This window comes from Phalacrocorax aristotelis, chromosome 5 (genome assembly GCF_949628215.1).
Source record: "Phalacrocorax aristotelis chromosome 5, bGulAri2.1, whole genome shotgun sequence".
NCBI lineage: Eukaryota > Metazoa > Chordata > Aves > Suliformes > Phalacrocoracidae > Phalacrocorax > Phalacrocorax aristotelis.
The window spans coordinates 51,850,880-51,865,215 of NC_134280.1; the positions used below are offsets into that span (position 1 = coordinate 51,850,880).

At 44.1% G+C, this 14,336-nt stretch overlaps 2 protein-coding genes across 5 annotated transcripts in view; one reads left to right on the forward strand and one right to left on the reverse strand.

Annotated features, from left to right (window-relative positions):
- CHID1 (chitinase domain containing 1) overlaps positions 1 to 390 on the reverse strand; it is a 117,775-nt gene extending 117,385 nt beyond the window's left edge. Inside the window, exon 1 of the mRNA XM_075094507.1 lies at positions 315 to 390. The gene's annotated coding sequence lies outside the window, so the exon portion shown is untranslated. The remainder of the gene's footprint in view (positions 1 to 314) is intronic.
- Positions 391 to 4,649: 4,259 nt separating this feature from the next.
- Positions 4,650 to 14,336, forward strand: part of AP2A2 (adaptor related protein complex 2 subunit alpha 2) — a 43,676-nt gene continuing 33,989 nt past the window's right edge. For all 4 annotated transcript variants that reach the window (XM_075094511.1, XM_075094509.1, XM_075094512.1 and 1 more), the window contains exon 1: positions 4,650 to 4,853. In XM_075094511.1, the coding sequence (XP_074950612.1) occupies positions 4,787 to 4,853 (67 nt within the window). In that variant the 5' untranslated portion in view covers positions 4,650 to 4,786. The remainder of the gene's footprint in view (positions 4,854 to 14,336) is intronic.

Consider the following 14,336-nt stretch of genomic DNA (forward strand, 5'->3'; position numbering starts at 1 on the left):
CTACTCCCTTTCCTCTTGTAAGGGTCTCTCCTCTGACAGTAGGAATTGCCACTCACACTTGCCTGACCCTCGAGACGACAAAGCTTTCCACGCAGACCCCAGAGACAACCTGCACGCCGCCAAGCCAGCAGGCTCCCTCCGAGCGAGCCCCCGCCGCGGCCCACCACCGAGCTCCTATCCCGTGGGGCCACCCTCAAAAGCCACGTCACCCCTGTCCCACTCCGGCCAGGCCAGGCCAGGCCAGGCCTGGCCTGGCCTGGCCTAGCCTCCCCTCCCCTCCCGCCAGCCCCCAGCCGCCCGCTGCCACCACCTACCGCCCCCCGCCGCTTCGGAAGTAGAGGCGGAGGCACCGCCCCGCCGGCGGACGGGGCCGCGCTGAGGCGGCGGGGCGGGAGCAGCCGCCGGGTGGCGCTAAGGGCTAGTCGCGCCGACATGGCGGCGGCACAGCGCTGGCGGCGGGAGGCTGGAGGGTGCGGGGGCTGCTGCTCGGTACCGTCTCTCCGGGGCGGGGCGAAAGGCGTCTAGCCCGGCCCAGCCCTGGGTGAAGGGACGCCAGCTGGGTTGTCCCAGGGTGTGGGTTGCGCTGGGGCCCATCGGTACCCCAAAGAAAGCAAATGCTAGTCACGGCCTAACCGTAAATTCCCTAGGAGAGCCTCTTGGTTTATTCCAAGCTGTAGCAAATAGTGTAGGTTAAGTGTTGAGTTTGGGCTAAAACACATGCACTAACCTGGAAGCAAAATGATAGTACAGACAAGGCTGCAGAAAGTCAGCAAGCAATATTGCTAACTCTGTGTGCAGAAAGGAGGGTTCAAATCTCAGATGGCTGCTAACTTGCTTTAAAATAAAATATTAGTTTTTAAATTGAGATTTTTATTCTGTTTTGACCTTCCACAGTTTGTGCTTTGACATAGAACATGGCTGTGCTATTACTATTTTTACTGCAGTGGAAGTTTTGATGTAACCCTGCTATTTCAAGGGCTGCTTGCAGGGACTAAATACCATATCAAAAGACTTGATGAAAACCAATGTGTTATGCTGTGATGTAGTGGCAAGCCTAGCATATCCTAGCAGGGCACTTCCCAACAGAAGCCTTTCTGTGACCTGCTTTCTGTTGGTTACAGCTTGGTGCGACATCCCAGAGCTGAACTGGAGGGCTACCTTGTCTTTTCCTGATCTGTCCTCTTCTTTTATTCCCTTTTGCATAATGAAGATCTTCACGAACATTCTTTAGCACTGAAGAGAAAAACAGAAATGTTTTTTCCCCTGAACAAAAGTTTTGCCAGTGAACCAGATGGTCTCTCTGGCAAGTGCTAAGAATGTGTACCCTTTCTCTGTGCGCTAAATCACGCAGATTTAAATTCTAGCAAGGACTGCAAACAGGAAACTGGTACTTGCTAGCACAGTCGGACCCACATGCTTACAGACTAAAGAGCAGGAGAAAAAGAATGTCTCATACTACTTTTTTAGTGTCACCGAAACACTTCTGAATCCTTCAGCTTTCACTCAAGAAGTGGTGATTTTTTTTCATCTCATAGGATTGCTTGATAGGTGTGTTTCAAACACAGTATGTTTTCATATATAAACTGCCCCAAATTTAAAAGGTGCATAACTACAGTACCTAAAGTAATTTACAATTGAAGTGGTACCAGATTTTCTGTTGTTTCATAACATGTGATTCATCTCTCACAATATTTAAATGCTTCCAGGTTACACTTCTAAATAGCAGGAATGACAGAGATGAGGCATGAGGGCATGAAAAATCAGTTTTGTTTCCAGTCTCTCTGTAATGAAATCTATTGTTCCCTGCGTTGCATTCCCATCATATGCTCCTTTTGACCCTCTTTCTTGTAGACTTAGTGGGACTGATGAAAGGTTTGCTGCAAGTAGTTGACAGGATACATGCTGCCGTTGAGGAGAATTGTAGTTACCTGTAAAAGAAACACAGATCTTATCTCATATATGTAAGGTGGCACCCAAATTTTCAACACATCTACAAGGCAGTGGGCAGTCCCTGCCAGAGGCTGACATTCCACTAAGCAGGACTAAAAGATAAGAGGATCTTTATGCTTCTACTTTTTCAATGTCTTACAAAGAGACAAGAATCTGTGTCTGTTCTGGTAATCATGTATCTTGTTCAACTCCCACTACTTACCAAATTCAGTAACTGAACCTAGACTGTGAATTACTTTCCTTGAGCCAGTTACCTGAAGGCTGGGTGCCACAGTGCTGGCCATCTCAGCACCTAAGTTCCCCCTGTGTAACTAATTGTAACTCATTAAATATAAGAAGCCCCAAGCTTTGAAGGTGAGAATGTTGCATAAAATACTGACCAGGTTTTGTTTGTTTTTTTCCCTCATACTCCAGCAGTTACTGATTTTGATTTTAAGGCATAAATAAGTTTAAAAATGGGGCATGGTTGCCTGTGATAGACCATATCGGTAGAGCTATGGTGCTACAATTAGAGGGTTCTTTTTGAAGTCAGTATCAGGTATCAAGTTCTTAAGCAGAATTTGCAGCCCGTGGTTAGCTTGGTACTGCCACAGCTATTCTGCTAGCAGTATTTGAGCCAACACTTAAAAGGTAGTTTAAGTGTACCTGCATGACTTGCAGTTGCAGAATTGACTAGAATACAGCCAGACAAGGCTGATATACTCAGCCTTTAGCTGTCACTATGCTCTTAAGGGTAGAAATTAATTCAACATTTTGGCCAGCTCAAAAAAGATGATTTTTTTTTTCTGAAACAGAAATGTCTTTCAGCTTCAAAGGTAAACGGAAATTATTGTTAAGCATCAAAAGCTGTTTGTAAAGCTATAAAAAAGGAAGAGTTTACTTCATGTAAGCCCACAGATGCAGAGAATCTGAATTGAATATAAGACTAGCTGTGCATGACTGCCTGTAGTTGCACTTGGTCTGCAAAATAGATCCAGGGAGAAACAGATATATGTGTGACTACCATATACTGTCTTCTCGTCTTTCAAATAGATACTTGTGCAACTAAAAAGCACTTGTGTAACAATGTATCCTGAAAACATACAGAACAGGCACTTGAGAGGTCACCTAACTGAGGTGTATTATCAGATAGTATCAAGTATTATATCAAGTAGTTCTCTATCTAAGAGAGAAAAATGTATCATTAACTTGAAGGCGCTGGAGCTTCATAAATTTAAGATGCAAGCTCTAAATGAGGAGGATTAACCATGTGAACAAACTACCCAGGGAAACAGTGAATCTGATGGTGTCAGATCAAGACTAAGTACCTTCCTGGGAGATAGGCTGTAACTAAAAGCTAAATACTAGTCTCAGTTCAGGGGGAAAAAAGAAAACGGACGGGGGGGAACCCCAAACCAAAAGGTACAGGTGAAATAAAATGGCTTGAATTATACAGGAAAACAGATGAAATGACTGATTGATCTCCAGTAGCCCTAAACCCCATGATTCTACAGGTCATTATAATCCACTACGTATACTAATCACTTGCGTTATGACTGAAACTCTCAGCATACTTTTGGTTAGGCAGACTAGGCCAGTTTTGACACCATTTGAATCTTTTTCCATCTGATGAGATTAAATGCCCTGGGCAGTCCTGCCTCTTTGGCGTGTTTAAGACAGTTTAACCTTGAAATGTTTTCAATCTCAGGAGTAGATGCAGCACGGCACTGTGTCACTGTGCGTGTTCGCAGCCTTCCTGAGAAACACATGGTCCCAGGTTTGCATGCCTGCGCACCCAGGGAGTCAGAGCGGTGTGAATCACCACATATAACGCAGAGCAACTGCGTCATGCAACTGAGGGCAGGCTTACGACGGCTATGTGCCTAAGGATGGCTCTGCATACAGTAGCTCTTGGGCTTGCAAATGTACAGCGGGACTACTCAAGGTACATGAAGTAGATTCCATGCACTGTTTTGGAGCCCCTTTTGAGCTGGAGGGCCGAGGCACAGCCTCTGTCAGTCCAACCTGTGGAAAGCATGACCTTATGTACCGTACCATAGAGAGTCCGTACTCTGCTCTCCACACTTCAGAAATAAGATCCTAGATTGCAGGGACAGGAATTAGACTTGATGATCCTTGCAGGTCCCTTCCACCTCAGGACATTCTACAACTCCTGTGATTAACAGACTGCTCAAAGCTTTCCAATGAAATTTTCTTGTCTCCTGATCTGCCGTCCCTCTCATTCTCCCTCAAAAGTTACATCCTCTGAGGCACCTGCGAAGCCTTATATTTCTCCTTCAGAAATCATAAAACTTCTCGGTTATTAGGGGCACGGGGAGAGGAAGGGATTAGGGCGTTCCCGAGCAGGGAGTATGCAGCGGATTCACCCGCGGACGCAGAGATTGCAGCCGTCCTGCCGACCCCTCACGGGGCAGGGCCGCCCCGCTCATCGGCCTGGGCCCGTTTGCCCTGATGGCGGTGACTGGTCACGACGTCCGAGCAGCGGAACCCCCGGTCTCCGGCGCCCAGCCTCCGAACAGCCGCCCCTCCCGGACCGCAGGACGACCGGGGAGCCCCGGGGCGCACCGCCGGGAGCCGGGGGCGAGGCCGGGGCCTGGGCCCGCCGCGGCGGCAGAGGGGAGGCCCGGCTCCGCCTTCCCCGCCCCCGCCTCCGCCCAGCAGGTGGCGCCAGAGCCGCGGGTTCCCGAGGCCGACGGGGGCGCGGGTGTCGTCCCGGCGCCTGCGCGCTGCAGAGGCGGCGGCAGCGGCCTGAGGAGCCCCGCGGGGAGAGCAGGCGGCGGCGGTGGTGGTTGTGGCGGTTTGGCGTGTCGCTGGGCGGCCGTGATCGCGCGTCACGATGCCTGCGGTGTCGAAGGGCGATGGGATGCGGGGTCTGGCGGTCTTCATCTCCGATATCCGGAACTGTGAGTGGCGTCTGGGGCGCGGTGGGGCTGGGGCCTGGGCCGGGCCGGCCGTTGCCCTGCGGGGCCGGGGCTTCTTCCTCTCAGTGTCCATCCCCCGTCCCCGTCCTTCCCGGTGCTCTCCTCATCCCCCTGCCCCCGTAGCGGGCCGCTCGGACCGCGCCTGCCTCGCGAAATGGCGACGCGCACTGGGGGGCGGCGGGGGAGGCGGCGCGGCGGGAGGGCAGCCTGAGGCTTTTGGGTGTGGGTTTGGGTTGGTTTGTGCGTCTTGGGTGGGTCGGTGGGGTATTCCTCTCCCCCCTCGTCGTTGCAGAGGGTCGCTGGGTGCCGTGGTTGCCGCCCCGGCCGGGGCGTGTAGGGGTGCCGAGGGGTCGGTGCCCACCGCCGTCCTTGTTTATGAAGGGAAGGCGCCGTGTATTCGGGATGCGGGTGGGTTTGGGGCCGGCCGGAGAGAGGCGTCTCTGGTCTCCGTCCAAATCCGTGAGCGTCTTTCAATTCAAAACGTCGCTGATGGAGGGCAGGCCTCTGAAAGGGTGCCTGTGAGCAGGGCCTTCTGGGGGTATGCCGAGGCTTGGCTTAAACTGGGTTTAAAAATCTGTTTTGACAGAAATCAGCTCTTAAGATCTGTATAATTAAAAATGGGGTGGAGAGGGGTGCGAGTAAGTGTCCCCCCGAGGGAAGAGGGGGAGAGCGTGAGTGTGCAGGGCCCAGAGGAACAGTACAGACCTGCTGCTGCTTGGGGTGAGGGGGAAAGGTGTACGTCTGGGGGCACACCTCAGTGCTCAGTTTTCCTTTTTCGACTGAGAATTACATGTGATAGCAGTTTAATATTTATCTGAGTTAGAAATCTAAGTGTATGATGTGGCAGGAATTGCCTGGGGAAGGGCTAAGGTCACTGTGGTTGGTATGATGAAACAGCTCTATTTTGTCCACCTGTGTGTGTCTGTAGATTACTTGAGGCTACTTTTAAAGCGGTGGAGTAAGGTTTCCTCTCTAACAGATGAAAGTGGATTTGGAGAATTTTTTAAATGCAAATTAAGATGATCTAACTATGCTTGTATTGGGATAACCACATAGGCTTAGAAAAATCTTCATGTTGATGACTTCTAATACAAAAAGCTGGGGAGAAAATTGTACTGATAAAATTAGACCATTTAAATACAGCGTTTCCTTAAACTAAATTCAGGTGATTTGGACTTCTAGCCGTGTAAACAGGGGCGTTGTATGTAAAATTCAAGGCTGTTAATCTTCCTTACAGCAGAAACTGTCTCGCTGGTTTTTTTCAGAACAGGACTGCATGTCCTTAGGCTTCTTCAGACTTCACTCTTGTATTTGTAGAAGGTGGCTTATGAAATGTGTTGTGTATGAGCTCAAACCTATGTGAATGTTCATGTGCTTTGTCTGGTTGGCCCAACTATTCACTGAAAATTTTTCAGTGCCCTGGTATTCTATGCAAGCTGCATGTGTAACATAGTTTCACCTGGTGTCATAGCATTTAAGACTTGCTGTTCTATCTCCCACTATTTTTTTAAATGATGGTTTTAATTCATTTAGCTAGAAGTAGTATGATTTTTTTATTCCATGTCTATTATGTCTTGCAGTTGGTTAACGCATTTGTCCACTCTTGTTTTCAGTGGAATTCAGGAAAAGGGCATACAACAGAAACATTCAAGCTCTTAGGTTCTTAACCTATGTTTAGAGATGTAGACTAATGAGATTTAACGTAGTAGGATAGAATAAATTAACTACAAGCTTGCCAGTGTGTCAGCAGTGTGAGAACTCTGATGGAACAACCACCTCTCTGTCCACATTGGACAACAAACCTCTCATTCTCAGTGTCTGCAAGAGACACAAAGATGTAACTCACTTGGGAAACAAATAAGATATTAACACTTCCACTGTTTAAACAAATACTGATATTTCTCAAATGTTTTGTCCCTGTCCAGACAGCTATTTGGGAGCTGTAGTCACTTTGTGTATTTCTTAGCTTCATAATGAAGAAAGAGCTGGTGGTTCTCACTAGTAGGTGATCCATGAAGCTTCCAAATAGCTGTCTAATGGCATTTGAATCTTTTTCCTTTAAGGGAGTTCTGAGTGTTGCCAGGTAACCATGGGCTAGTGTACGCTAAGATTCCCAAAAATACTTGAGAGCACTCTCTAGAGACTCTGTGCTCTGCAGGCCCTGCTATTGGCTTGAGCTCCATCTTTCTTTCCCCTCTTCAGAGTGGGGAGCTAGATATTTATCAAGAAGAAAAAGTAACAGCTGTTTATGTGAACAGAATCTCTGTGAAACTGTAATATTAGATTGACTTCTTCAAAGTTAAATTTTCTTTATTCATACAAATATTCAGTGAACTTTCAAAATCCAATAGAGTAAGAAAATTAGTTACCCTACAGCTCCTGACAGCTCTCCAGAATTTTGTTTCAGGGCAGCTTCTTGTTGTAGGCTCCGTATTTGGCATATAGAGGTCATTGTGCAGATGGCAGAGGAAACAAAAAAAGTTTTAATAACCTTTTTAGATGCCTCACAACTTGCCAGTAGATGTGTGGGTTTTTCTAGAAACCTGCCTAGTTGGATTGTTTTGGAACATATATGAAATATATGTTACAAAAAGCATAATAAAAAGCAAATAGCTTTTGGCTTATGTGTTGTAGACACCAGAGGAGTGACAAGAAAACTATAGATTGAAAGCTGAACTGAAGTACTTGGTTAAGATAGTCCAGTTAATTAGCACTTAGTTAATGTGGCCCATTGAGAAAACAGCAAGTCATGGCTATGCTGTAAAATAGATTGTGGTTGTAGTGGAGCTGGAAAGCTCTGAATCTTGTGGTTTGGTGAAGTGTCATCCAGACTTGGGGGTTCAGGTCAGGAAAAGTTCTTGTCACTGCTTGGACGAAGTGCCTCATGAACTAAAACCCAAGAAGATCCATACATGTTATAAGCATATGGACTGCAAGAAATAAGATTTAACATACTACTAAAGAATAATTTTCTTGTGTAGGTACTGCAGAGCTGCTGAAGTGATTTGGCTTATGCAAGATGGTGCTTTATAAACTCTCCAGCTGTCTTAGCTGACAGATACATCATCAGGAGTGTTTTCCTTTTTTTGAGAATAGCTTTGTGCTTATCTGGTGATGAAGTACTTCTAAGTCATTTGTCACTCAACCTATTCTGTTGCAACAACAGTGTTATCTGCTATTCACCCTGAAAACTAGGAAAGCTTACTTTTTCCCTTTGTTTTGGAGGTGGTAGTGTAGAAATAGTTTCTATTAAAATACTAAGTGTACTACTGGTAACCCCCTCCTTCACTGTAAAGTCAGGAAGTCGTCTACTCCTGGGTTGATGAAACAGGTCTACACAGAGGCAAAAGCTGATTTTGCTACAGGTCTGGAGGACAAGACAGTTCTTCATTTCCTTCACTACTTTAGAGAACTGTCTTACCTCTTCACCGTCACCATAAAAGTTGGACAGAGGGAGGATGGATTCCTTTGGTTTGTTCTCCAAATGTTTCTGTGTATATTCTGTTCCTTTCTCCTCAGGCTGTATTTTTTCCTTAAATAAAACGCAACAGATACATTAAGTGAAGGTCTGTCTCTTCTCGTAGAACTTAATGCATTAGTTCTTCATTGCACTGGACAGGGAGAGTGTTCATAGGCTGAAGCCTCTTGAAGTCTGACTTCAGCAGCTTTGCTTCACTGAATTGGGACTGGTGCATCAGGTTGCGGATAAGCAAGTGGGGATCAAAAAAAGAGCTGGTTCATGAAATTCATTATATGATGATCACCCTTTTGACTGGATGGTAGACAACAGCGTGCATTACCTGTGTATATGGGAGGGCCATACACATGAATTAAAGGACCACGTGGGTATGAATAGAGTTATTTGTTCTCTGTGAGAACAGCCACACAGTGAAACAAACTTCACATAAGGTGAGTTGGGCACATACAGCTTGTTTTAGTGCTATATGTCAGTAATAAGGCTTTCAGTGTGTAGGTTAAAGCTACTGCATTGCTCCTCTGAAGTGTAGGTTCTTATCTGCATTGGGTATAATTTTAAAGTAGGACTTGAGTTACTTCTATAGAGTCAATACTTCTCTTTATTTCTATTCTTAGATTACTTATCTCTCTGAAGAAATTTGAAGGCAAGGCAACTTGATTTGCTCTCTTCTTTCTCTTTGCAAGAGAAAGTGGCTATGGCCACTCATCTAATATGGACAGTTTCTGGCCTGAAAAAACCCTAAGAGCATGCTACTTAGAGCTATAATAAGCACTAAATCTTGCATTACTTGCTACTATTTGCAGGAGAGTGATTTAAGGAAAACACGATTAGCATGAGATTAATCTGAGGAGAATGCATAAAAAGGGACTAGTGTTCTGTCCATTGCCTCTCTGTCTTAGTATTCTTGTGTTCATTTCATGGAACTCTGAGGGGCTGAGGTTGTCTGGGGGTTTTGTTTGGTTTTTACACTTGTTGAATTTGTGTGTGTTTGGCTGAGAAAAGAGGAGAGCAAGCAAAGATGATAATTAATAGATGAGAGGCAGTACAGAGCTAGAATCTTTCATGTGACGTCCCACCTCTCCATTAGAGACATTGGAAAATACAATGTCTGCTGAACTTGAAATCCTTTGGATGAAGGCTGCCCATCAGGACCTATAAAAGGAAGTTAAAGACTATTGCAGGGACTATTATGTATCTGCATCAATTAAAAAGCTCATACAGGATTTCTTTAAGGCCCCATAAATAGTAGATTAGAAGTGATAGTTAAACGAGGAGACTTTGGATAAGCCTCAAACTGTTCTTGAATGTGAACTAAGGTAGAAGAGAGTCCACAGTGACTTGTATTAAACCAGTGCAAATACTGCCTTACCCCGTTGAAGGGTGTGTTGACTGTACTGTGTGGAAATACTGTTCAAGGAAATGACTACTCAAATGCTGTTTAGTCAAGGAGAGAGGAAGATCTACTTTATGTAGTAGCCTAACCTTGCACTTCTGGTTTTGCATATCTCCTTAGCTTAAAGCTTCTCTTTTGATAGGAGCCAATGTAATTTTGTTAACTAAAATGCCACACAATACGTCACAAAGTCACTCAGATACGAGCTTCCAGTAACCATTCAGTTTATTTGGGGGAAGATCTGGTCTTAAGCTAGACCCTGTTACCTAATTAGTCCTGAAACTTTTTCAGTTTGAGCTGTAGTAGTGTTCTTAACTTGTGGTGCCTAGCTGGAAAAAAACATCCATGGTAGGCACCTAAAATTATTAAATTTGTATTAAATTGCTGCAATTAGAGTATCTGAATTGTGATAGGATTTGGAAGCCGCTGTGTGCTCTTTTGCATTTATTTCCCTTCCCTGATGGGAGTTAATGGGTTACTGGATTACAGTCAAGCCTGTGACTCCATGCTGTTTTGTGGGAAGTGTTATGGGGCAAATCTCTAGCAGCATACTGGAGGAAGAAATCAGTTCTGTGGGTAGTAGTTCACTTACTGTGCAGAATATTAGAAAATGTACACTACAGTGTTCTTAAATGTGATCAGTAGGTCACTGATCTCTTTGTCTGTAGTAATGGATATCTAAAGACACCAGGATGTCCTAAGGCACAACAATCTTCAACTGCCTTTGTGCCATTTATGATCTTCATCATGATAGACAGGCCCTTCTTTCGTCTGATCGAACATGTCTTGTGAAAGGACAACATACACTCATGTTTTCCTTCATAACAGGATGTTTATATATCATTAAGCAAAAAGCTTCTTGTTCTGTGGCCTTCAACTGGTCAATTTTTGAACAAAACCGAAGCCATACTAATATCTTGTGAAGGTACACTATTTTATAGTAGCCTCTTTGGATTAGTTGTGCAGTTAGTGTGTAAACAAGAGCACCAGCATCCTCCTTCAGACATACTCAGATGGACCTGGAACTTGCACCTCTGCTGTAGTACTTTAGGCTGAACTAGATAATGAAGGAATTTACACTGACAAATTCGCATAATGTGAGGGCAGGCATACAGCAAACAGAACGCTCTAATATATTGCTAAGTAACCTGCCTCCCCTTCGGCCCTCTTCCCTGCTGCACTAAATAACCAGCTGAGAGATTTGGGAGAGGTGGAGGATGGATTTGGTGTTTTACTTCATGTAGCTAATGATCTGCATAGCAAATGGCAAACCTATACTCTACAAGGTAGTAGCAAGAACGTGTACGCCAAGAGGAGAGCAGCCCTAAGGAAGAGTCTGGAGTTGTTGTCTTTTTAAGAAGCATAGCCTTGAATCAAACTGATTATGAAACTGTATCAACATATTTTGCAGAAGGGGAGCTAGTAGTGGTTAGACTGTGGTGTCTCTCCCACCTAACTCGCCAATCAGCTTAGACGCTCCCAATGTAGATGCAAATGAAAACATAACAAAACAGAAAAATCCATATGTTCAGAAAAAAATTACTCACAGCTCTCAAGGAAAACACCTAACAAAGTCTCTTAAACTGAGAATTTATCTTTTGTGTAAGAACTGTTATCTTCCCAAATAGATGTTCCTAGCCACTAGGGAGTTCAGAGGAGAAGCTGCAGCTCTTAGCCTTGGCGGTATTTGTATTACTGCTGTCCTAAACAGAAAACTAGAGTTGTCCTGTGTTCAAGGCCTGTTCGATAATTGAATGTGAATGAGGAGCATGTTCTGCTAGACAAATGGCAGCGCCATAAATAGCAACTGACACTACTACTTGCCCTCAAGAAGCATGACAGAATGCTGGGAAGCTTTTTCGTATGCTAATAGAGCCTCCTCCCCACCATGCTTTGTAGTTCTTCATGCTAATAATGGCACATCTATAATCATAGCATTGTCAGATGGCGATGGGCCAAGTAAGGTTAATAGGTAACACAATGTAACAGTTCTGACCTGTGCATAAATTAAAAATAAATTAATTATTGGGTGGGCTCAATTACACTGGCTGCTGGCCATCAGAAGGTTGGAGCCACATCTAAACTTTCGTGAAGCAATTTTTTTTTCCTTTTAAATGTTGTCAGTACACCTGTCTCTCAGGAACTTGCTTGCAGATATCTACTCTGCTCAGTATTCGTGTGGACACTTGTATAGAACAAGTGCTTCTCTATTCCTTTGTGAAATAAATATAGTAAGAACTTGTAGCAGTTCTGGTTAATTAGCACAGATGCGCTTTGTGTCTCAAACTTGGCTTAGGCAGACTACAGTTAGTATAGCAGTAAATTAATCCTGATGGAGCAGGTCGCCATCTAAGCGAGCCACAAGCAGCCCACTAATTTCAACCTTGAAGCACTCGCTTAGTCTTGTGATCCTGCTGCCACCTTAGTATTAAGGTATGTCAAGTGTTCTCTTCAAATGAATAGACTAAACAAATCCCTTTCCTGAAACTTCTGTTTTCTCATTCTTCTGTAGATTGTAATGCAAACTCCAAACTGAGATATGCAGGAGTTATTCATGCAATACTGAAACTCTGACTGTAGCCTGGATTACTAGGAGATTTAAGAATAGCAATTGGTTCTCTGAAGAGCTGGATGGCTCTTGATGTTCACTAGTTTTTTTTTAAAAAGATGGTAATTAAAGATAAATTCAGTCTACAGTGCACTGTTATCTTGCCTAATGAAGGCAGTAGGCAGCACAGTGGAGCCTGAAGCCTGGAAATTTGCCAAATATGACATAACCGCTCATAAGTGCCTTGGACAATGCTGCGCCTGGGTATCTGTTTTCTCAGGTACTCATCCTGGAGAAGACTAACAGCAGCCATATACTAGGGCTGTAAGGCTATAACCAGTCTGTCTTTTCTGCAAAATAGCCAGCCAAAACTTACTGGCTTGCAACCACCTCTTTTAATAACCTGTTACAGATATTTAATCATAGTCTTGCTAAACTGGAAAAAGCCTGAATAAGTGAAAGCAATAGGGATGTGGCCTGAACTGATGTGGAACATAATATTGTTGTGCTTGTGCTTAAATACTGTCCTACCCATTAGTTCATATACATGACATGACCTTTATTAAGCCTCTCCAAGTTGAATAGCTTGGCTATGGTACACTTTGGAATACAGCTCTGATAATTTCTTGAAACCGGGAGCTGTGTAACAGCCTGGAAGTGAGGCAGAGCAATTGCCTTTGCAAGCTTGGAAATGGAAGCCTCTAGTTCTGCAGCACAGCACTCCTTCAACTGTTATGAGTAGTGGTCTTATCTTCTTTTTAACCATCCTTTAGGTTAATTAAGTGTTAATGGAGATGGTAAAAGTCAAATACGTAAGTAGAAACTCTTCAGTGAGTGTTACTATGGCTGCATAATGTGATGAAAACTTCTCAGTTAATCAAACACATTTTCTTTAACAGCCCTTGCCGCCTCCCCCCCCAGCTTAGTGGGACAGAAGATCTAGCAAAAATTGGTCCTTGGTTTTTGATATTTTTATTTTTTTCTGTAATTGGAACAAACTGAAGCTACCTGCCACTGAGGTTTTGTTTTGCTTTGCCATCCTCTAAAGTAAACAATAAAGTTTGGATAAGGTTACCATGCAGTATAACTGCTGGAGTTCAGGAAATTTGGTTTTAGATACTTCAACATCATTTTAACTCATGGGTTAGTTTAAGCATCATCCTCAGTGACATTTGACGCCCAGTGTGCTAGTGCTGCTCCCTCAAACTACAGTTTCAGGCATGTCTCCTTATTACTGATTCTAGTCTGTACAACTTAAGACTTAATCATTCAACTTGATTCAACTTGTATGGAGATAAACTTTTATCACCAGCTAGTTGCTATGCTATTTATGTTTGGTCAAGGTCTAGATGAGACTATATACTGCATTCAGAATAGACAGCCTGAAAGAGTTATTCAAAACAAGCTTTTGTTCGTATGCTATGCAAGTTTTTAACTCTGAGAGAATAAACCTTCAGATGTGCATTTGCTGTTTAATATGGGTGTTCCTGTCAACTCACTGCTACAGCTGTATGCGCAGGGGGTGGGACTTCGATTTTTTTTTTTTTGTGTTGCTGAGGCTGCAATCCATTTCTACCAAAGGTGCTGACTCGACAAATTCCTGAAGTATTTTAGTCAAGCTTCCCTTAATACTCTGTTGCTTGCTTAGGACACAAAGAACCCAGTTTCTAGCAGTAACTGATAATCTGTGAGCGTAACGAGTAGATAATGTTGCTTGAAAGGCTTGCTGAGAGGTTTTGGTGATTAAAAAAAAAAAGCCTTTATTTCGTCTTGGGCTAAGAAAAACTGGCTGAGATGTACTTAGTCTTGTTCCCCCTTTCCTCCATTTTTAACATCAGTGACCATTGCCACACTTGTTGAGGTTAGAGAAACAGTTGCTAATAATTAAAAGTAAATATTGTAATGTGCTTTCCTTACAAACAGAACCTAAAGATATAGAGCAAGGACCTAGGTTCCCAACTTAGATAACTAAATATCCTACTCAGGTTAGCAATACCCCAGACTGAGGTCAATGTTCTCTGCCCTGCCCTAAATGAAGTACAAAAT